This window comes from Diabrotica virgifera, chromosome 3 (assembly GCF_917563875.1).
Source record: "Diabrotica virgifera virgifera chromosome 3, PGI_DIABVI_V3a".
Classification (NCBI taxonomy): Eukaryota; Metazoa; Arthropoda; class Insecta; order Coleoptera; family Chrysomelidae; genus Diabrotica; species Diabrotica virgifera.
The window spans coordinates 184,075,440-184,101,009 of NC_065445.1; the positions used below are offsets into that span (position 1 = coordinate 184,075,440).

General features: G+C 37.1%; 1 protein-coding gene across 2 annotated transcripts in view; it reads right to left on the reverse strand.

Moving 5' to 3' along the window:
- Positions 1 to 2,634: 2,634 nt before the first annotated feature.
- The window catches only part of LOC126881452 (glutathione S-transferase-like), a 137,783-nt gene continuing 114,847 nt past the window's right edge, over positions 2,635 to 25,570 (reverse strand). The window contains exon 5 of one of the 2 annotated variants that reach the window (XM_050645735.1): positions 2,635 to 2,905. In XM_050645735.1, coding sequence (XP_050501692.1) covers positions 2,738 to 2,905 — 168 coding nt within the window. In that variant the 3' untranslated portion in view covers positions 2,635 to 2,737. Of the gene's footprint in view, positions 2,906 to 3,910; positions 4,183 to 25,570 lie in introns of those variants that run through there. The other variant, XM_050645736.1, reaches the window with a different exon arrangement.

The following is a 25,570-nucleotide window of genomic DNA, read 5'->3' on the forward strand; positions in this document are numbered from 1 at the left end:
ATGATGTCATTCTCCAACTTCAAGGTGACGACTCGAATTTGATTAAAACAAAAAATGTCATTGCTGCTTTTGTAGCTAAACTGCTCTTATACAAGAATAATATCGGCAGACGTGAGTTTCACAATTTCCCTAATTTGTCAGCAGTATCCTTCAACAACGACGACTTGCTTGTTTACTGCCAACATTTGGAGAACCTCCACAGGAATTTCACAGAACGATTCCAGGACATTTTAAACTTGGAAATACCGGACTGGGTGTTGGATCCTTTTTCAAATGTCAACACAGCAGGATCACCCCAGCTGGAAGAAGAACTCATAGAACTGACAACGAACGAGGAAATAAAAATAAAATTCAAAAATGGATATCAAGAATTTTGGCTACAAAGGCTAATCCCGCAATTGTACCCTGGATTGTGGTCCATCGTTCAACTATTTTTGATAGCATTCCCATCATCGTATTTGTGTGAACGTGGATTTAGTGCTGTGACAACGTTGCTAACTAAAAAGAGAAATCGGTTGCAGATTACCAAACGCGGTGACTTACGGCTGTTTTTGAGTAAATTCGAGCCTGATATTAACAAACTTGTTAAAAATCATCAGATTCATCCTTCACATTAGATTAGTTTTAAAATTCAAATTGAAATGTTTGTTTTAATAACATGAATAAAAGTTTTTCTAATATTACAAAATGGTGTTTTAAATTACTCTCATCAGAAAGTCTTATTTTCAGTAAAAAAAAATGGGGGGCGCTAGAAAATAATTAATTTTCGATGTGGGCGGCAGACAAAATAAGTTTGAGAACCTATGCTGTAGAATGATTAGGTAAATAAAAATACTAACATGTCTTTTATTCTTTACAAAGTTACCTATTGCACGTAAAAATAATTATGTTTTATTTTTGCCAACATATTGAAGCAAAATTCAAAATCAATTTCCATTATTAATAGACTGTGGTAAAAAAATGCAAAAACTACAAATAAAATCAAAACGGCCATTTCCTGGCCAATTTTTTATTGTATATTTTCCATATACCTGTAGGATGTATCTTCAATTTTTTATTGCTTCCAGAATCATAGATAAACGAACAAAACTACTCAAAAACACATAAAACTAATGCAAAATACAAGATGTAAACAAATATAATGGCTCTTAGCTCGGTTCAATTTGATACCGCATTGGCGCTGCAATCTTAATCCGAATCGTCAATGGAAAAAAACATTTTCAACGTATATAATTAACTAAAACAACAACAAGACAAATATTATAAAATGTAACAAAGAAATAAAAACACCTTGGTGACGACCCAAATGTTCAAATTGTTGCCCATCATTTTCGATGCAAACATTTACTCTTTTAAGAGTAGATTGAATAGCAGTCTCAATTTCTGCTCTCGAAATGCTTTTGATGGCGTTTCGTATTCTCTGGATCATGTTTTCTCGAGTAGTGGGCCTAGCTGCAAGGACAAGGCCTTTAATCCGCCCCATAAACAATAGACTAAAACAGTAAAATCTGGTGATGATCAGATAATTAGACCCTTTATGTTCGATAACGCTATTACTGGTGAACGCTATCTAAATTTTTTAAGGAATGAATTGTCTCTTCGTCTGGAAGAAGCACCGCTAGCGGTTTGTAGGTCCATGTTGTTCAGCACGATGGTTGTCCCGCGCATTTCTCCAGAGTAATTAGATTTTTTGGATGAGGCATTCGCTGATAGATGGATAGGACGCCGAAGTCTATTTTTTGGCTAGCTAGATCACCAGATTTAACTGTTAGATTTTATTTATGGGGACGGATTAAAGACCTTGTTTTTGGGAAAACAAGATCCAGAGAATACGAAATGCCATCCAAAGCATTTCTAGAGCAGAAATTGAGACTGCTGTTATTCAATCTACTCCTGAAAGAGTAACTGTTTGCAAAGAAAATGATGGGCAGCAATTTGGACATTTAGGTCGTCACTAAGTAGTTGTTTTTATTTCTTTGTTATATTTTATAGTGTTGTTTGTCTTATTGTTATTTTAATTAATTATATACGTTGACATCTGGAAAATGTTTCTTTGTTTTTTTCCATAGCACACTACTTTTTCTTAACTTCGTTTAGTTACCGGTGGCAGTAACAGTTATGTTTAAAATTTACACGTTTCTCAAGATATCTCGAGATCTGTTGCTAATTTGGTCTAATTTGTGGTCTAAACTTGTGAAATTAAATATGCCCAAAATTTTATGAAGAATACGATGATTGGATTTCCAGTGCCCTTTATTAGGCAAATTTTGTAAAATTTTGATTTTTTAATTTTTGATATTCAATTACGCCCTCTAGCGGTGGACCTACAATTATGAAAATAATTTCCAGGGTTTTACCGAGACAACTTTTGTCATAATTTTTTTCTTAAAGCTATACTATAAACGGTTTCTGAGATATGGGCGAGAGTCATTCTTATTGAGACACTCGGTACACTACTCTAGAAACGATCGCTTTAATTTTATTATTTATTTGTAAAATTATTTATTATCGAGAAAATATTTTATTTATATATTTCGAAAACTTGTGTTTTCCTGGTTAGAACATTCTCCCAAAATAAAGAATCCCAAACGTCAGCAGGTATAGAAAACCAAACAACAAAAAATATAAACGAAGTGTCTTCACTTTGATTTATTTATTATATAATTTAGAACAAATTTAAAAATACTTTTGATTTTATCCATAACGAGTAAATTCACAAGGAACGAGTAAATTCGATTTAGAATTTAGTTTCGGGACGTTTTTCTACCCAGGCTTTGATGTTGGGTAATGCGAGTACTTTCTCTTTAAGTTTTTGCAAATTTGGTGAGTTTTCCACTAAATCCTTTCCAAGCATAAACTGGAAGTATTGCAAGAGAGCGACGAAGAACAAATCAGCCCAGGTCAACTGAAACAAATAAAATTATTTATAAATTTGATCATAATATGATATAAGTGTTTGCGAATAAAAGAGTCCCGAAAGTAGGTCACTGGTAATAGTAAACCATCTACAATTTATTTCTTAACGTTTGACAGAATCTAACGAGTAAAAAACCTAAACAGGCGAGCGGATAACCCGTAATAAGATAACCATCACCTACATTAAACTCGTTAGCAACTGGCAAAGGGTACCCCCGTTAAGGTAGATAAAATGCCCTTATTAGCAGAATTTAATTATTTTTCATTTTTTTACGTTCTATGTGATTAAAAAATAAGGTTCAGCGGAATTTTAACCCTCCACCCCATTCCCCACTACCAAAACGTCATTTTTTCGTTTTTATTTTATTTTTAGGTAGGATGCAATATAGTATGGTATAACTAGACCCAAACCCAGACATCCAAAGTGAAAGTTATCCTCCAACACCAAATTGTTCTATATGGTTCACATAATGTTCAGAAAAAAGTCACACCATTTTGAGCGTCGGGTTTGGGAGGGGTGAGGGGGAGAAATCGGTAAAATCGTAGTTTTTTACGTTTTTCGTAAATATTTCTAAAACTATACGATTTAGCATAAACAACCTTCCATACAAAAATGTTCTACATTAAATTTGAAATAAAAAAGGTCTTATGCATAATCCTTCTAAAATGAACGGTTCCAAAGTTACGGAGGTAGTATAGTATAATTGTTGCAAAAAAGGCCTAACCCAAACATCCAAAATAAAAGTTTTCCTCCAACACCAAATTGTTCTATATGGTCCACATATTGTTTAGTAAAAAGTTACTCCATTTTGAGCATCCGGTTTGGGGGGGAGATGGGGGAAAGTCGGTAAATTAGCAGTTTTTTTACGTTTTTCATCAATATTTCTAAAACTACATTCTCCCAAATAGAAGGTGGTTAGAACATTCTCCCAAAATAAAGGATCCCAAACGTCAGCAGGTATAGAAAACCAAACAACAAAAAATATAAACGACGTGTCTTCACTTTGATTTATTTATTATAAAATTTAGAACAAATTTAAAAAATACTGTTGATTTTATCCATAACGAGTAAATTCACAAGGAACGAGTAAATGCGATTTAGTATTTAGTTTCGGGACGTTTTTCTACCCAGGCTTTGATGTTGGGTAATGCGAGTACTTTCTCTTTAAGCTTTTTCAAATTTGGTGAGTTTTCCACTAAATCTTTTCCAAGCATAAACTGGAAGTATTGCAAGAGAGCGACGAAGAACAAATCAGCCCAGGTCAACTGAAACAAATAAAATTATTTATAAATTCGATCATAATTAGTGTTTGCGAAAAAAAAAGAGTCTCGAAAGTAGGTCACTGGTAATATTAAACCATCTACAATTTATTTCTTAACGTTTGACAGAATCTAACAAACAGGCGAGCGGTGAACTCGTAATAAGATAGCCATCACCTACATAATATGTATATATTATATAACTCGTCAGCAACTGGCAGACAAAATGCCCTCATTCGCAGAATTAAATTATTTTTCATTTTTTTACGTTCTATGTGATTAAAAAATAAGGTTCAGCGGAGTTTTAACCCTCCACCCCATTCCCCATTACCAAAACGTCATTTTTTCGTTTTTATTTTATTATTAGGTAGGATGCAATATAGTATGGTACATTTATTTAGCGTATGGCTATATCAAAGTTTTTGTATTGTATATAAATAAAGATAACAATGCATTATAAATAATAATTAATTTTTATAAACGAAAATTTAGTTGAAATTTGTTTTCTGTGTGTGTTTCTTGTATTGAGACCAGATCAGCATCGTTATCCTTGAATAGTCTGTATAGAATTTGACATGTTGCTCTACATATACCTTCTATTATTTAATGCTAGGGTGTAATGCTAGTTCGCCTCCATGTGGTGCACCCTGGGTAACGCTAAATGAACTAGCAAAAATTTGGCGGCAGACGAACGAAAAACAAAAACAATATCCTGCCAACATCACAGATCACAAACAGAAATCTTATCTATACGTAAACATACGATGGGAACAAATAAAGGTTCTTCTCAGAACCAACTGACTAGAGATCTCGGACCGTGTATCCGAGTCTGTCACCTTAACATCGAGGGCATAAGCCAGGCAAAATGCCAAGTGTTGCAAAAAATCCTACACGATAACGACATTGACCTGGTTGCCATACAAGAGACCCATACTGAAGACAAAGTCCAGCTTGATTTAAGGGGAAAGATACCTGGCTACGATTTACTGGGAGCCACCTATGATAAACATTACGGCGTCGCAACCTACATTCGCTGCAATATAGAAAATGGTTTCCTACTTTCTGCTTCCAATGAAAATAATATACATGAAGTAGTCACCAAGATTGGAGATATTACCGTAGTTAACATATACAAACCTCCAGCCACTACATGGAACCCAGAAGTGCTAAAGACTCATCCACATCCTACTATATACATCGGCGACTTCAACAGCCACCACGAAATGTGGAAGTACACCACGAATGATGAAAATGGGGAGGCACTAGTAGAATGGTCCGAAGAGCAAAACACATACCTAGTTTTTGATGCCAAAGACAGAGGAACATTTAAATCAGCTGCATGGAGAAAAGAATATAACCCAGACCTATGTTTTGTCTCAAAAGATACCAATGACAGACCACTAACAACTGCGAGAAGTGTCCTTGCAGACTTCCCACATACTCAACATCGTCCGGTGCTTATCACCATCGGAATATCAATTCCAATAATTAGATTATATCCTCGACCCAGGTGGAATCTTAGAAAAGCAAACTGGAAGAAGTTCTCTGAACAACTAGACCGGACCTTGAGCTGGGTCCCTCCAACTAGCAAACATTATGAGAGGTTTGTGGGCGCAGTAATAAGCACTGCCAAGAAAACCATCCCTAGGGGGTATCGCAAAGAATATGTGCCTGGATGGACTGAAACATGTGAAGACTTATACACGAAGTTTCTCGAAAGTGGTGACCGAGAAATAGCCGATGAGCTTTTACACAACATCGATACAGCTAGACGCCAAAAATGGATAAAGACTGTCGAAAACCTTGACTTCAAAAAATCAAGCCGGCAGGCATGGTCCTTGTTGCGGAAAATTGGAGGAGCTAACCAGCTGGAATCCAGAGAGTCTAAAATGTCTCCTAACAAGGTTGCCTCCCATATAGTATCTCTATCCAGAGCTCCACGAGATCGAACACATACTACCAACGTGAAAAGAGACTTAAGGGCATTAAAACAAATGAACAGAACGAACTCCGAATATTCAGCAAGAATACTTATTTCTGAAATCACACATGCGCTGAAAGAAATGAAATCAGGTAAAGCACCTGGCTTTGATGGTATCCATCCAGAGTTCTTGATACACAGTGGTGCATACACGAAACAGTGGCTTGCAATGTTCTTTAATGATATACTTCAGTCAGGTAACATTCCTTTCTCACTTAAGCGAACAAAGATAATTGCAATTCCGAAACCGGGCAAATCAAACGATAAGCCAGAAAACTACCGCCCCATAGCTCTACTCAGCATGGTATATAAACTATTAGAAAAGCTTCTCCTCAACAGAATTAGTCACAGGATACTAGAAAATGTCCCCATTGAACAAGCTGGCTTCCGCCCTCATCGAAGCTGTACGGACCAAGTGCTTTCATTAACAACTTTTATAGAAGCTAGTTTTCAAAAGAAACAAAAGACAGCAACAGTATTTATAGATCTAACAGCAGCATATGATACTGTTTGGAGACAGGGATTAATATATAAACTGGCCCGCATTATCCCCTGCAGAAAGATAATTAACCTCATTGACAACATGCTGACCAACAGAGCCTTCCAGGTTATAATGGGAAAGGAGACGAGTAGACAGATGAAACTTAACAATGGTCTTCCACAGGGTTCTGTCCTTGCCCCTTTACTTTTCAGCCTCTATATTGCTGACATGCCTGAAACCGAATCTCGGAAGTTTGGATATGCTGACGACTGGACCCTTGCAACAAGCCACCAATCTTTAGAAACTACAGAAATCACTCTCACGAATGACTTATCCATCCTCAGCGAATACCTTAAGAAATGGAGACTACAGCCAAGTACTACAAAAACTGAAGTATCAGCTTTTCATCTAAACAACAAGTTGGCAAACAGAGAATTGCGAGTGTATTTTAATAACAAGCTGTTAAAACACAATAAATACCCGAAATACCTTGGGGTTACTCTAGACAGAACGCTCACATTCAGAGAACACCTGACGAAAACAGCAGCAAAATTAAAAACACGCAACAATATAATACAGAAACTCTGCGGCACTACATGGGGGTCCACAACATCAACATTAAGATCCTCTGCTCTTGGCCTGATATATCCGGTGGCAGAATACTGTGCTCCAGTGTGGCTAAATAGCAGGCATACCCACCTGGTCGACACCCAACTAAACCGTACTATGCGTATGATAACAGGCACAATTAAGCCCACCCCTACAATGTGGCTACCTACCCTTAGTAATATAGCACCACCCAACCTACGCCGCGAACATGCATTGGTTAAAGAATATAACAAAATAATGGACAGTCGCCAGCTTCTAGTCCACAACGACATCCCCGATATTCTTGGAAACCGTCTCCGATCCAGGTTACCCCCTCTACAATCTGCTCAAGCGCTGCAGCAATCCAACTTTGACTTAAATACCCGATGGAGAGAAGATTGGGAAAGTAGGACAGATCCGCATTACCATAGTCTACCGGACATCATAGGGAAACCTGGCGAATTTGAACGTCCCCGTAAGATTTGGGCAGCCCTTAATCGAATTCGAACAAACTGTGGAAGATGCGCCGACTCCCTCCACAGATGGGGTAAACTCCCCTCGCCTTCTTGTGACTGCGGCGCTGCAAGACAGACGATCAGTCACATTGTTCAGGACTGCCCACGCAGAGCATACACAGGCGACCCTATAGACTTTGTAATGGCAACCGAAGGGTCAATCGAATATATAAAAAAATTGGACATCTGTTTGTGATGCATTGTATAATGCATAAATCTAAATATAATCTGTGATATACTTAAGCCATACGCTAAATAAATAAATATTATTTAATTGGCAAACTCTTACATTGGGTCCAATTTCTTTTGTAATTTGTTCCTTAGAAAGTCCATTTATTGACTGTGTCATCTTTAATTATTCTAAACAACTGCGATATACTTCTGCCAGGAGATCATTGGAAAGATTGTCTGGCGCCTCTTGTGCTAGTTCTTTAGTTTAGTATGGTATAACTAGACCCAAACCCAGACATCCAAAGTGAAAGTTATCCTCTAACACCAAATTGTTCTATATGGTTCACATAATGTTCATAAAATAAAAAAGTCACAACATTTTGAGCGTCGGGTTTGGGAGGGGTGACGGGGAGAAATCGGTAAATTCGTAGTTTTTTAAGTTTTTCGTCAATATTTTATAAACTATGCGGTTTAGCATGAACAACCTTCTATACAAAATTGTTCTACATTAAATTTGAAATACAAAAGGTCCTATGCATAATCATTCTAAAATGAACAGTTCCAAAGTTACGGAGGTAGTATAGTATAATTGGTGCAAAAGGGCCTAACCCAAACATCAAAAATAAAAGTTTTCCTCCAACACCAACTTGTTATATATGGTCCTCATATTGTTCAGTAAAAAGTTACACCATCTTGAGCGTCCGGTTTGGGGGGGACATAGGGGAGAAGTCGGTAAATTAGCAGTTTTTTTACGTTTTTCGTCAATATTCTAAAACTATGCTTTAGCGCAAACAATGTTCTATACAAAAATATTCTACATAAAATTTAAAACAAAAAAGGTCTTACACATAATTGTTATAAAATCAACGGTTCAGAGTTACGGAGGGTGAAAAGTGGTGGAGGTTTTCGACACTTTTTATATTTTTTGGGCAATTTATATTATTACTGATGAAAGAAATTTTCTTTAACAGGATTGTGTTTTGTAAATAAAATTTGCTATTTCAGTGGCCGATGGTATGTTAGTGATAAGCCCTTGCAGAAACGTCAACCTCACCACCCAAAATCATCATCAATTGCCCAAAAAATATAAAAAGTATCGAAAACCTCCACTTTTCACCATCCGTAACTCTGGAACCGTTGATTTTATAACAATTATGTATAGGACCTTTTTTGTTTTTAATTTTATGTAGAATATTTTTGTATAGAACGTTGTTTACGTTAAACCATACTTTTAGAAATATTGACGAAAAACTTTAAAAAAACTACTAATTTACCGACTTCTCCCCCATCTCCCCCCTTACTGAACAATATGTGGACCATATAGAACAATTTAGTGTTGGAGGAAAACTTTTACTTTGGATGTCTGGGTTAAGCCTTTTTTTTTGGACCAATTATATAATACTATACTACCTCTGTAACTTAGGAACCATTCATTTTAGAAGAATTATTATGCATAGGATCTTTTTTATTTAAAATTTAATGTAGAAAATTTTTGTATAAAAGGTTGTTCATGCTAAACCGCATAATTTTAGAAATATTGACGAAAAACGTAAAAAACTACGCATTTACCGATTTCTCCCCCCTCTCCCCCTCCCCCAGACCCGACGCTCAAAGTGGTGTGACTTTTGCTGAACATTATGTGGACCATATTGTCCAATAACAAATATTCAGAATTCATATCCGATATTGAACAGAATAATTATACCACCCAGTAGATTGCACGAATTTATTTGTTTTTATATTCACACACGTAGATTATTAGTTTAGATCCAAATTGGTCAATTATCAACAATATAATTTGGAAATGACACGAAAGTGCTGACAAAAGTAGAATTATTTACCTTAATTAAATATACAAATCACGCGGGCATCGTGTCACCAATGACCCAATTTAAGCTTCTATAAAACCAAGATATCTGGCCTAGAAAAAGAGCATTCATCAGTCTACATCAGTCTTTAGCTAATCGCGTATCAGTAATTAATCAGTGTTCGGAAGTACTCCCGGGGTAGAATTACCCTAGTGTCGGTTCTATCAATAAATACCTTTATCGCTATTCGGTGTTTATATCCTTATCTTTATACGGGCTTTATACATGGTCCTTATCGAGAAAAAAAGGAGGCCTACAACTACAGTCCACACCAAACGAACCCAGTAGCAGATAGACGACGCTTGGCCCGGGAGTACAGAACAGAAACCAGATCCAGAAAGCCATTGCAGAGCCAGAGATCGAAATACAGGCCAGAAGCCAGATCCAGAAAGCCATTGCAGAGCCAGAGATCGAAATACAGAACAGAAACCAGATCCAGAAAGCCATCGCAGAGCCAGAGATCGAAATACAGGCCAGAAGCCAGATCCAGAAAGCCATTGCAGAGCCAGAGATCGAAATACAGGCCAGAAGCCAGATCCAGAAAGCCATTGCAGAGCCAGAGATCGAAATACAGGCCAGAAGCCAGATCCAGAAAGCCATTGCAGAGCCAGACATCGAAATACAGGCCAGAAGCCAGATCCAGAAAGCCATTGCAGAGCCAGAGATCGAAATACAGGCCAGAAGCCAGATCCAGAAAGCCATTGCAGAGCCAGAGATCGAAATACAGGCCAGAAGCCAGATCCAGAAAGCCATTGCAGAGCCAGAGATCGAAATACAGGCCAGAAGCCAGATCCAGAAAGCCATTGCAGAGCCAGAGATCGAAATACAGAGCAGAACCAGATCCAGAAAGCCATTGCAGAGCCAGAGATCGAAATACAGGCCAGAAGCCAGATCCAGAAAGCCATTGCAGAGCCAGAGATCGAAATACAGAACAGAAACCAGATCCAGAAAGCCATAGCAGAGCCAGAGATCGAACTACAGAACCAGAAGCCAGATCCAGAAAGCCACTACAGAACCTACAAACTACAGGATCACTTGCACAGCCATTCCAGAACCAGGAGAGCCGCAACGTCCAGAAACATAAAGAAAAAACCGTAAGTTTTTGAATAACATAATATTTTTCCAACTTTTACGTATCGTATATACAATATTTTCCATTTAAACCCAAACTAATTGACGTATACATACTGTTATATTTCTATTTGATATGAAAATTAAATTTTGATAATTATAAACAGAATTCAATTTAATATAAAATATTTTCAATTTTCTCAACCACGGGCATATAAATTTAGAACAACCTGTATACAAAAAATTGTTATATTTAATTTTAAGAAGTGATTAAACGAAACTCGGGAAAATGCGCTTAGAATAAACAAAGTGAATGGCGCGTACCATTATCGTTGTTCGCGGAAGGTTCGATCATTAGCCTATGCTAAATAAGACTCAGTTGGAATCGATAATAGGTCATTATCGTTGTTCGCGGAAGGTTCGATCATTAGCCGATGCTAAATAAGAATCAGTTGAAGTAGATAATAGGTCATTAAATTTTGTAAATAGTAGAAAGTAATTTTAGAATGGGAATTAACTATTTTTTTTTTGAAATCCATTAAGCATATTTAGAAAGATTAAAAATGGGTTTTGAGGAATACTGCGAATGAGAGTTGGTGGTGGAAGGTTGATTTGTGAATCTGGAAGGGATATTTAGAAAGTAGGTGAATGACTGAAAAGAGAGATCAGAATGTTTTGAGCTGTCGAGAAGTGAAGTCCAGTAGTAGACGGTAGTGTACGGAGAGTGAGAAAGCCGGTGTGGTTCCGTGAGTGTGGAGTATCTATCGTGGAACGAGAGGTAGGCCAGGTCGAGAGTAAAGAACCTCCTTGAGCCAAGAGTGTCCCGGGTAGCTGATTGAAGTTTCGAAAAAGGTAGAAACACGGCATCACGACAGAAGCAGGAACGGGAGCTATACGAGCTAGTTTTCAAAGGAGAACATTACTGGAAGCCAGGACGAGGTTTTGATCGCAGCCAAGGATAGCAGGAAACGGGTCTTGTGTGAAGACATTCTCAGTTCACCAGAAAAAGGTCAGTCTCATTTGTTTGGACATGAATGTATGGGTTTTTCGTATTAAATACCACATTTAAAATTGAAGAACATAATCAATAATATCAGAAAAGTTTCATCAAACTTAAATAAAATTGTTGCTAATAAATCATAATAGTTAAATGTTAATAAAAACTTTCAATTGGAAACCAAAAGGAAATAAGATTCCCATGTGTAAATGTTATGTTTAAGAATAATAAGATATAGCAAATATTAAGCAGTGATTGCCATTTAAATAAAATAAACAATATTTTGATTATAATTGTAACCCATATGTGTGTATTATTTTACTCTTTTCTGTCCTATCCCGATTAGGAACCATTGAGAAATACTTAGAAGCCACGTAAGTAAGTAATTAATTTTATAAAAAGCCCTGAGATTGAAAACATATTGATATGTGATCTGGTAAATTAATTAGATTATTATTAATGCATTGATTAAATTAAATGACATATAAGAATATTATCTCATATCAATAATCAAGAACACAACAACTGTCGTCCAACGTGGAAAGCATTGTAAAGTATTTCTAGTGGCAAATTTGAAGGATAGAAAGAGTAAAGCCGGTATTTGAAAATTTATATGCCTGTGGTAAAAAGTGAGATACTTACATTTGATAACATAAAATTTTAGATCTCTTTAGGTACAAATTTTACATAACTGATTTAATATTTTATTTTTACGATATTTACATTTGATATATTTATTGACAATTTATAATATTTGGGTGAGAAAAAGTCGTCTTGGTAACATACTAGTAAAATTTCATATTTGGCGGGGACAGTACTTCTTGAAAACAAATATCTGTGACAAGAAGCCAAAGCAAGGACAACAAAAAACAAAAAGAACATTCAGACCAAGAAGATATTTTAGACACGACAATCATGGCATCAGAACAGCAAGAATTATCAGGAATAGATAAACTATTACAACTTATGCAACTCCAGTCAAAAAAAATGGATGAAGCAAAACGAACAATGGATAAAAATCAGGAAGAAACATCAAAGAAAATGGATGAATCACAAAAAAAAATGGATGAATCACAACAAAAAATGGATCAAAAAATGGATGAAACACAACAGAAAATGGATAAAGTGGATCAAAAAATGGATGAAACACAACAAAAAATGGATGAAACACAACTAAAAATGGATGAAACACAACAAAAAATGGATGAAACACAACAAAAATTGGATCAAAAAATGGATGAAACAAAAAGAATAATGCAAGAAAATCAGAAGGAAACAAAACAAGCCATAGAAGAGAACAACAAGAAAATGGAGGAACGCATAGAAAAGTATGAAATGAAAATTCAAGATAAAATAAAGGAACTAGAAAATTTGGAAAATAAGTTGGAAAATGCTATTCAAGTAGACAGAGAAGAAGTGGAAAAAAGAATCACAGAAATAGAAAAACAAGTCACCGAAAACAGGACGCAACAGAATGTCGGAGAAAGAAGAGAAATGGTTATACATAGCACAGATGACGTGAAGATAAGGTTTGGCGGGGATGTAAGAAGATTACACCCAGTGCCGTTCATAAATAGCCTGAAAAATAAAATACAGCACATCGGAAATTTCGAAACAGCAAAAGAAACTATCAGAAACCATCTAAAATATGAAGCAAGCCTATGGTTCGATTGCAAAGAAGAAGAATTTGACAGTTGGCAACAATTTGAACAAAAATTTTTGAATTATTTCTGGGGAAAAGTCCAACAATTGGAAATTAACAAGGAATTGCAAAATGGGAAATACAATGATAGGATGGGTATATCAGAAAGGACATATGCATTACAAATTTACTATAACGCAAAACATTTACAATATAATTACTCATCGGAACAATTAGTCGAACTGATTGCAAGACATTTCGAAGAAACGCTGGAAGACCATATCACATTGCAAAACTACAAAGACATAGATAGTTTATGCCAATTCCTACAAATAAGAGAATCACATTTAAGAGAAAGAAAATCAAGAAGGTCGCGAGAAGATTACAGGCCCCGAGAAACACAGGATTACAGAGATAGAAATCAAAATAGGAGGGACTATACAAGACGAGATTTTAATCCCAGAAGGGAAAACGAAAATAGAGACAACGGAAGAGGAAATTATGAACAAAGAAATAGGCAATGGAATGAGGACAGAAATCGAGAATACCAGAATAGAAACACCACACTCGCAAATCAAGAAAACAGAAATAATGGTAGACAAAATGAACAGGGATATCGAGAAAACCGAAACAGATCCGACAGACCAAGAGAAAATAGAAGAGAAGTAAATAATACCCAGACAGATGAATATGACGGAGAGAGACATTATGACGAAAATATAAACAACGATGAGCAACCGGCGTCTTTTCACGACGGCGCTCACTAAAAACCAAAAATCAAACAGGAATCTTTTGTAACCCCAAGGAGTTTATTAAATTGGCAAGAAACAACGAAAAGAAAAATGGAGTTAATTTAAAATTTGTGGATGGATTTATCAACGAGAAACCAATTAAAATTATGATAGACACTGGATCTGAAATAACATTGGTCAACAGAAAACTAATAGAAGAAGTTAACTTAACAAATTTAATTTACAAAATACCTAGGGTAAATTTAGTGAGCGCAAACAAACGGACATTGGCAACTATAAATGAAGGCATACGAGTAAGGGTACGACTGGGTAAGAAGATGTATGCACTACAATGTGTAATAATGCCAAACATGTCACATGACATGATAGTAGGAGTTGACGAATTGGCAGAAAAACATGTAGTGATAGATTTTAAAAATAATACGATGAATCTAACAGAAGAAAAAGAAGAAGAACAGGACAAGGAACAGGAGAAACAAAATACGGACGAATCAGGTAAAGAACAAACAGTGGAAATGAATTTGGCAACGAAGCAAGGACAAAGAAGAAAAGGGAGAAAAAGTCAGAAAAAGACAAAAGAAAATGAAACCTGTGGCTCCTCAAAAGAAGAGTTGAGCCCAGAAGAAGAAAAATTGAGAGTATCAAAAGCAAAAGAAAACTGGGATTCCTCAAAAGAAGAGATGAGCTCAGGAGAAGAAGAAATAAAGCTAACAAATGAAAGCGAAAAAGATATGATCGAAACAGTGGCATTTGAAGAGGAGGCATATGAAAACGAGGATGCAGAATACACGGTAAAAGTATGTGAAAAATCTGAGGAAAAAGACAGAAGATTGATATGGGAAAAAGGGAAAGACAACATAATAGCCGACACTCTAACACAGGATGAGGACACTGAAAATAAGGAAACAATTACTCTACAGGTGGGACTAATTAGAGTAATACAAGAAGAAGGGGTATAAGACGTAGATTAAAGTTAGGAAATATACAGGGAGTTGGTTTTGCCTCGAGAAAATTTATTTAAAAATGCAGATAAATTTTATCGAATACAAGGCGGGGATTTGTTATATTTCTATTTGATATGAAAATTAAATTTTGATAATTATAAACAGAATTCAATTTAATATAAAATATTTTCAATTTTCTCAACCACGGGCATATAAATTTAGAACAACCTGTATACAAAAAATTGTTATATTTAATTTTAAGAAGTGATTAAACGAAACTCGGGAAAATGCGCTTAGAATAAACAAAGTGAATGGCGCGTACCATTATCGTTGTTCGCGGAAGGTTCGATCATTAGCCTATGATAAATAAGACTCAGTTGGAATCGATAATAGGTCATTATCGTTGTTCGCGGAAGGTTCGATCATTAGCCGATGCTAAATAAGAATCAGTTGAAGTAGATAATAGGTCATTAAATTTTGTAAATAGTAGAAAGTAATTTTAGAATAGTGGTAGCGGGTAGATACTTCTCTGCGATCCCGGCAGGGAATAGATCTACTTCAGGAATAGCACACCTGCCCACGCGAGCTCATGGATTTCCCCAGCATCCCTTCACCGGGGAAACCATGTCCTATCCCAAAGCAATCCCATCTCCACCCTTTCCTCCCTCCACATATCCAGTCCAACTCGCCAACACGCACTAGCCAAGCGTGGCGTTTTAATGGCTTAAAACCCCAAAGGCAAATTTTCATGAAAGACGATAGTACTGAACGGCCCTCAGTCTCCGGCCGCTCCAATACCCCCAACCAAGGTAGCGGATGGAAAAGGGTTGGAGCAGAGGGTGCTAAGAATCCCCGGAAAAGATCAGGCTACCACAAAGAACGACAAATGCATATCACCTCATACAATGTTAGAACCCTTATATCGGACCAGAAGATGATGGAAATGGAGGAAGAGCTGAAAACAATAAAATGGGACATCATCGGCCTCAGCGAAATCAGACGAAGAGGAGAAGCCCAAATTACTCTTAAATCGGGACATTTATTTCATTTTAGAGGAGAAGAAGACACTTCACACGGTGGAGTAGGATTTATTATACATAGAAAACACACCCAAAATATAACTAAAATTAACAGCATAAGCCCCAGGATTGTATACCTCATCTTCAAACTAAATGCAAGATATAACCTTAAGATAATCCAGGCATATGCTCCAACGACAAGCCACTCCGATGAAGAAATTGAAAAATTTTATGATGACCTAGAAACAGCATTACATACTACACCAGCATATTATACAATAATTATGGGCGACTTTAATGCGAAAATTGGCTTCAAACAAGATGATGCAGAAGTAGCAATGGGCAAGTATGGGTATGGCGACAGAAATGAACGAGGACAAAGACTGCTTAATTTCTTACACCAGGAAAATTTATCCATGATGAACTCTTTTTTCGATAAAAAGCCTCAGCGTAAATGGACATGGATAAGCCCAGATGGCAGTGTCAAAAATGAGATAGATTTTATCATAACAAACAGAAAAGAAATCATTAAAGACATTGAAATACTTAACAAATTTTCGGTAGGAAGCGACCACAGATTAATCCGAGCAAAGATACGATTAAATGTCAATTTCGAAAGAACCAAGATGATCTTCAAAACACGAAAGACGAAATGGATTCCCCCAGGAAACAACAACCTCTATGAAGATGTACTAACCAGACGTATACAAGACCTTGAAAACGACATAGAAGACATTGAACAAGCAAATAATGTCATAACGAAAGCACTAAAAGAAACAGAAAGGGAGTGCTGCCCGACTGTCGTGACCCATAAAGAAAAATTAAGCCAAAATACCAAAGAGTTAATAAGTAAAAGAAGACAATTGACGGAAAAATACGACTCCAACTACACAACACTGAAGAAATTAAATAAAGATATCCACCGATCAATCCGAAAAGACATAAGAGAAAACAACACAAGAGAAATAACTCACATAATTCAAGAAAACAAAGGTTTAAAAGTTTTGAGGCGTAATACGAATAACATCGGTAACAAAAATATGTACAAAATCAGAAACAAAGATGGCAACATTGCCATCGATAAAGCCGAAATCCTCAAGGTTGTCGAATCGTTTTATCGCGAAATGTATGAGAGCACCAACGAAAGGCAAGATCAGCCCCTGCCCAAAATCACAAACCAGGGATCAGAATTAATGCCAGAAGTAACACCACATGAAGTTAAAAAGGCACTTTCAGAAATGAAAAATAATAAATCCCCTGGCGATGACGGAATAGTAATCGAAGCAATCAAACAAGGTGGAAATAAAATTATCCAGGCTTTGGCCAAACTTTTCACCCAATGCATTTACCAAGAAAAAACTCCTTCTCAATGGAACAATGCAGTCATTGTTTTATTACACAAAAAGGGTGACATAACAGATCTGAAAAACTACCGTCCTATCAGTTTGCTATCACACATATATAAACTTTTCACAAAAATTATCAAAAAAAGACTGGAGGCTAAGTTAGACTTCTATCAACCTAGAGAACAAGCTGGATTTAGATCTGGATATAGCACTAACGATCACTTACTGGTAATAAAAAATCTAATAGAGAAGTCTGCGGAATACAACAAACCATTGGCACTGATATTCGTGGACTACGAGAAAGCATTTGATACCATAAGCCAGCAGAAAATGTTAAAAGCATTGACAGAATGCCGAATAGACCATCGCTACATTAACATGATCAAATATATCTACCAAACGGCAACGGCTAGCGTAAGACTGTCTGAACAACAAACAAATACATTCTGTATACAGCGAGGAGTACGGCAGGGAGACACCATCTCACCAAAGCTGTTCACAACCCTTTTAGAACACACATTTAAGAAGGCAGATCTAAACGAATATGGTATCAATATAAATGGAGAGAAGCTCAGTCATTTGAGATTCGCAGATGACATTGTCCTTATAGCCGATCGTATGGATGATGCAATAATAATGTTGAACAAATTATATTACGCTTCCTTAGAGGTCGGACTAAAGATTAATATCAACAAGACGCAAATAATGACTAATCTGGTGCTAAATTGTAATATTGTTGTTGATGGAATGGATATTGAGCAGACTGCATCTTATAAGTACTTAGGACATGAAATTCGGTTGGGACGAGATAACCAGACGTGCGAACTCCCACGTCGCATAGGATTAGCCTGGGCAGCGTTTGGTAAACTTAACTATGTATTTAAATCGGACTTGCCCATATGCCTCAAAAGGAAAATCTTTGACCAATGTGTGTTGCCTGTACTCACTTATGGAGCCGAAACATTAACACTAACAAAAAAGGTAGTGAACAAGATTCGCGTAACTCAGAGGGCTATGGAGCGCCAGATGTTGGGTGTCTCCCTGAGAGACCGAATCCCAAACGAAGAAATACGCCGTAGAACAAAAACAACAGACGCTGTCGAAAAAATCGCGTCGCTTAAGTGGAATTGGGCAGGACACGTCGCCAGATTGCCAGACAACCGATGGACAAAACCTATTGTCGAGTGGAGGCCGCGAGAAGAAGCACTACGGAGCAGAGGACGCCCACTAACCAGATGGGCCGATGATTTGAAACATGTTGTCGGTAACTGGATGCAAGCCGCACAAAATAGAGATGAATGGAAAGAGCTGAGGGAGACCTATGTCCAGCAGTGGACGCGTACGGGTTGATGATGATGATGATGAATTTTAGAATGGGAATTAACTATTTTTTTTGGAAATCCATTAAGCATATTTAGAAAGATTAAAAATGGGTTTTGAGGAATACTGCGAATGAGAGTTGGTGGTGGAAGGTTGATTTGTGAATCTGGAAGGGATATTTAGAAAGTAGGTGAATGACTGAAAAGAGAGATCAGAATGTTTTGAGCTGTCGAGAAGTGAAGTCCAGTAGTAGACGGTAGTGTACGGAGAGTGAGAAAGCCGGTGTGGTTCCGTGAGTGTGGAGTATCTATCGTGGAACGAGAGGTAGGCCAGGTCGAGAGTAAAGAACCTCCTTGAGCCAAGAGTGTCCCGGGTAGCTGATTGAAGTTTCGAAAAAGGTAGAAACACGGCATCACGACAGAAGCAGGAACGGGAGCTATACGAGCTAGTTTTCAAAGGAGAACATTACTGGAAGCCAGGACGAGGTTTTGATCGCAGCCAAGGATAGCAGGAAACGGGTCTTGTGTGAAGACATTCTCAGTTCACCAGAAAAAGGTCAGTCTCATTTGTTTGGACATGAATGTATGGGTTTTTCGTATTAAATACCACATTTAAAATTGAAGAACATAATCAATAATATCAGAAAAGTTTCATCAAACTTAAATAGAATTGTTGCTAATAAATCATAATAGTTAAATGTTAATAAAAACTTTCAATTGGAAACCAAAAGGAAATAAGATTCCCATGTGTAAATGTTATGTTTAAGAATAATAAGATATAGCAAATATTAAGCAGTGATTGCCATTTAAATAAAATAAACAATATTTTGATTATAATTGTAACCCATATGTGTGTATTATTTTACTCTTTTCTGTCCTATCCCGATTAGGAACCATTGAGAAATACTTAGAAGCCACGTAAGTAAGTAATTAATTTTATAAAAAGCCCTGAGATTGAAAACATATTGATATGTGATCTGGTAAATTAATTAGATTATTATTAATGCATTGATTAAATTAAATGACATATAAGAATATTATCTCATATCAATAATCAAGAACACAACAATACATACAATATATATTTTTTAGTGCATTCTATACAATATTTTCCATTTAAACCCAAACTAATTGACGTATACATACATACAATATATATATTTTTAGTGCATTATATACAATATTTGCCATTTAAACCCAAACTATTTAACTTACAGATAGATATTTTTTTGCCTATATAATAATAATAAACAGTATTTATCCCTACAAATATTTACTACCTATTTTTTTTATTTATTTAAAAATTTGATAAAGAAAAAACGTATACGTTAATAGGTACATATTGCGTTTGTATTTCATTCATATTGCATAATTTTAATTAAACATAGTAGCCGAGAGGTTTCTATTTATAGTTGTGTAACATAATATTTTGCTTGACGACATTAACCTACATGTACAACTGACCTACAGAAAAACTGAGCGTCAGCAAGGTCAAAAAGAGTAAAATTCCCGCATCATTTAAACGTGAATCATAGTAAATTGAAAATATAAATAACATTTTAAAAATACCGTAAAAACACTTACTGCTGGATAAAAGTAGGTGAATTTAAACATGGAAGCGGTACAGAACAAGCAAGCAGAGATTGGAGCAGAGATTTGTAAACAGGTATCGTCTCTTAAAAGAGACCCTGGATCTCGCAAGAATCAACAATACATTAAAGAGCGCCAGGATAGATTAGAGGATTATTGGACAAGATTTGTGCATAACCACGAGAAATTACTAGAGAGTGGAGTAACGAAAGACAAATACTTCGAAACAAAATACTACGAGTAGGTCTTTAAGACATATATTGAGGGAAAAACCCTATTGGAAGAATATGGAAGAATCTTGAAAAGAGGAAAGACAACAAAAGGAAAGGAGATACAAATAAGAAAACAAAAAATCGAGGAATTATTACAAGAATATGAACAAGACTTGCAGTACGATGAAGAACTGCAAGCAGAGTTGAAAGAACACATGGAGAAAATAAACACACTCATCACAGAAGCAACAGTAAATGATGAGCTAGACGTTATAGACAGTGACGAAGTAGAGAGGATAGATCAGCTAAGGAGGAAAGTCAGGGAGACTTTAAAGAAAATACGGCCTGGGATGCAACGACCAGACAGCACACAGAGAAGAGATGGTGTGACATTACCGCAGGTAAAAATCCCTGTGTATGAAGGAAGATACGAAACGTGGAGAACTTTCCACGATCTGTTTACGAAGGTAATACATGAAAACGACCAATTGTCGAAAGCAGAAAAGATGCAGTACCTAAAAACACAAGTAAGAGGGGAAGCCCACAGGATGATACAACACTTGCACATATCCGAGGCCAACTACGAAGTGGCATGGAACATGTTAAAGGAAAGATATGAAAATCCGAGGATGATACTGTTTAAACTAATAGACAGGATGTTACTAGCACAGGAAGTAAAGGAATCTTCCGCTAGAGCACTGAAATCACTACATGACACCTTCCATGAGTGCCTGGAAGCCATAGGAGGCTTAGGAACAGACACGGAAGCGTGGAGCCCATTGATAGCGCGAATTAGCATAACAAAATGGGACAATGAGACAAGGAGGCTATACGAAAACCACATCGGAGACAGTAGAGAGATACCGACGTACAAATCAACACAAACATTTTTACAGCGACGATTCCAAACACTGGAACTGCTGGAGTCAGAAAAGAGACAAGAGAAGCATGGAGGATCGGGTAAGAAAACAAGAATGAGTTGCGTGATATGCAACGGAGATCACGGAGTACCATACTGCAGAGAATTTCAGGAACTCAATGTAAGAGACCGGAACAGGATAATACGAGAAAAAGAATGGTGTGCGAATTGCCTAGCACATAAGAAGGAGAAACAATGCTTTTCACAGATTAGGTGCAAACACTGTGGCGGAGACCACCACAAAATGTTGCATTATGAAAAAGGAAACACAGGCAACAGAAGAACCACAAATGAAACAAAAGGAGAACAAACACAAGAAAGAAATGGAAGAGAATCGAACAGTAGAAGAAACGGGTACCAATCGGACAGGTACAGAGGAGGAAATAATTATTCCAACAACGCCAGAGAACAAAATAACGGAAGACGAGAAAACACGCAAGAGAACAAGGGGCAAAGAAACAACAACACACAGCAAAGAGGACAGAACTCAGTTAACTGTGCGAGCCATAAGGAAGGTGAAGCATTACTAGCCACAGCAGTAGTACGCGTAAGGGATGCGAATGGAGAGTCTCTCATAATGGGAGCATTGATCGACCAAGGGTCACAATGCGCATTTATAACGGAACAAGCGGCGACGGCGCTAGGAACAAAAAGGCAGCCAATACAGGCGACCATATCCGGAATAGGCTCGTCAGGGGAAAAGACAGCCAACTGGAGTATGAAACTTTTGATCGGAAATCATTACCAAAGTGACTTCGACATGGAAATAGAGGCACTGGTACTACCGAAAATAACAAGGGATTTACCGGAACAGGACATAATCCTACAGGACTATAACGAGAAGAATGTACTACTGGCAGACCCAAGATACTACAGGGTAGGAAAAATAGACTTACTGCTAGGAGTAAAAGAATATAGTTACATATTGACAGAAGGGATGCACAGAATAAGTAATGGACTCCTAAGTCAAAACACCAAACTAGGTTGGATAGTGTCGGGGATAGCACGAGAAAGGGAGACTACAAGAGCAGAAGTATGCTGTATGATATCCAGACAAGAAATGGACATACAAATAAAGAAATTCTGGGAATTAGAAGAAGTGAATCAAGAAACAAGTTTATCAGTAGAAGAGCAAGAATGTGAAGAAATGTATCGACAGACAGTAAAAAGAAATGAAGAAGGGAGATACGAAGTGAGAATTCCGTTTAAGGAAGACGTCACAAAGTTAGGAGAATCTAAGCAGCAGGCATTCGCCAGATTGATGCAACTAGAAAGGACGTTTACAAAAGACAAACAGTTAGAAGCGAATTACAGACAATTCATGGAAGATTATGAAAACCAAGGTCATATGGCAATAGCGGAAAACCAAGGAGGCGGTTACTACCTACCTCATCATCCAGTGAGAAAAGAGGACAGTACTACAACAAAAATAAGAGCCGTGTTTGATGCATCAAGTAAAAGCTCATCAACAGTAAGCTTGAATATTATGCACACGGGGCCAAAATTACAACAGGATTTGACAGATATACTATTGAGATGGAGATCCCATAAGGTAGCATACTCAGCGGATCTGGAGAAAATGTTTAGACAGATCAGAATGGCAGAAGAAGACCAAATGTATCAAAAAATACTCTGGAGAAAGGACACAAAGGATCCAGTGCAAGAATATAAATTGAAGACGGTGACATACGCCACGGCCGCAGCACCATTTTTAGCGTTAAGAACAATACAACAATTACAGGAGGATGAAGGAGGGAATTTCACTACAGCATCGAAAATAATAAAAGAAAATATGTATGTAGACGATATACTAGGAGGAGCGGAGACGTTAAAAGAAGCAGAAGCAGCCCAAAAGGAACTAATACAAATTTTCAAGAAAGGTGGATTTACACTTAGAAAATGGTTGAGCAACGAAGAAAAAATAATGGAGAACGTACCGGAAGAAATGAGGAATGTAGACTCAAAAGCATTCAAGCAAGAAGAAATACGAAAGACGTTAGGAATACATTGGTCACCTAAAGAAGATACAATCAGATTCAAGATAGAAATAACGACGACAAAGAAAATACCGAAAAGACACATACTGTCAGAAGTAGGAAAACTATATGACCCATTAGGATGGATAGCACCAGTAGTAATTCAGGCGAAAATGTTCATACAAGAACTTTGGGAGCAAAAGACCAGTTGGGATAAAGAATTAACTAGCACGCAACAAAGCCGGTGGAAAGCATATCAGGCACAATTAATAAATCTTGAGAAAATAACATTACCCAGGTGGAACAATTTAAATAAAACAAGCAGAGTAGAACTACATGGATTCGCAGATGCGTCTCTGAAAGGATATGGAGCGGTAATTTATTCAAGGGTGTTAGACCCGGAAATTAAAACGAATCTAGTGATAGCAAAATCTAAAGTCGCACCATTGAAAGGGAAAACGACATTACCAAGATTGGAATTGTGTGCCGCGGTACTATTAGCAAATTTAATGAAGAAAACCCTACAAGCATTGAACCTGGAGAACATGGCAATATATGCATGGTCGGACTCAACAATAACCCTGGCTTGGATAAAGGGATCATCAAAAAGATGGAAAATGTTCGTCGCCAACAGAGTAGAGGAGATAAAAGGAGTTATAGGACCAGAAAATTGGCATAAAGTGGATACGAAAGAAAACCCAGCGGACATCCTCTCACGTGGAAGTACCGCATCAGAGTTATTAGAAGCAGAGTTATGGTGGAAGGGACCAACTTGGCTGACGAGTAAACAAGCACTTAGGCTAACGGCAGAGGATATACCTGAAACAAATGAGGAGGAAGTCAAAACGAAAGTTACGGCGCACATGGTAACGATAAAGGAGGACATATGCGAGAGATTCTCGAATTTAGAAAGAATGAGAAGAGTAGTATCATATTGCATGAGATTTGCAAACAACTGCAGAAAGAAGGACAAAAATCAAGGACAACTTACAGTCCGAGAATTAGAGGAAACATTGTTAAAAGTGATAAAGCTCACACAGCTCAACAACTTCAAGCAAGAAATCAATAAGCTGGAGAAGAAACAGCAACTAGACAGGAAGAACAAATTAGCATCATTGGTACCATTCCTGGATAAACAAGGGATTCTAAGAGTCACCGGAAGGCTGAGGCACACGAAGCTACAGTACGCGGAAAAACATCCTATAATTTTACCTAAGAACAGTGCACTAACAAAATTAATTATATCGGAGAGTCATACAAGAAATCTACATAGCGGACTACAACAGACATTACAGTACATAAAGAGGAAATATTGGATAATAAACGGAAGAAGAACCGTGAAAAATCAATTAACTAAATGTATAAAGTGTAGGAGGTATAAAGGACAAGTAGCACAACAGTTAATGGGAGACCTGCCGGAGGACAGAGTGAACCCGAGTCATCCCTTTACGAATACAGGGATAGATTATGCCGGGCCGATAAAAATAAGTACTACGAAAGGCAGAGGACAAAGGAGTTATAAAGGATACATTGCAGTATTTGTGTGTCTGTCAACAAAGGCAGTACATCTCGAGGTAGTAAGTGATATGTCTACGGATGCATTTATTGCGGCGTTCAAAAGATTTACGGCACGCAGAGGACAGTGCATCAACATTTACAGTGATAACGGAACCACATTCGTAGGAACGGCAAATTTACTAAAAAAGGAAAATCAAAACATAGAGGACGAGATAAAACAAGGATTAGTTGCACTAGGCACCCAGTGGCATGTCATACCTGCATATGCGCCACACTTCGGAGGATTGTGGGAAAGCGCAGTGCGAATAATGAAATATCATTTGAAAAGAATCATAGGGGAAACAGTATTAACATATGAAGAACTGAGTACGGTGCTAACACAAATAGAAGCCTGTATGAATTCGAGACCATTATGTGGATCATCAGAAGACCCAGAAGGGAAAATAGCAATTACACCAGCTCATTTCCTTATAGGGAAAGAAATC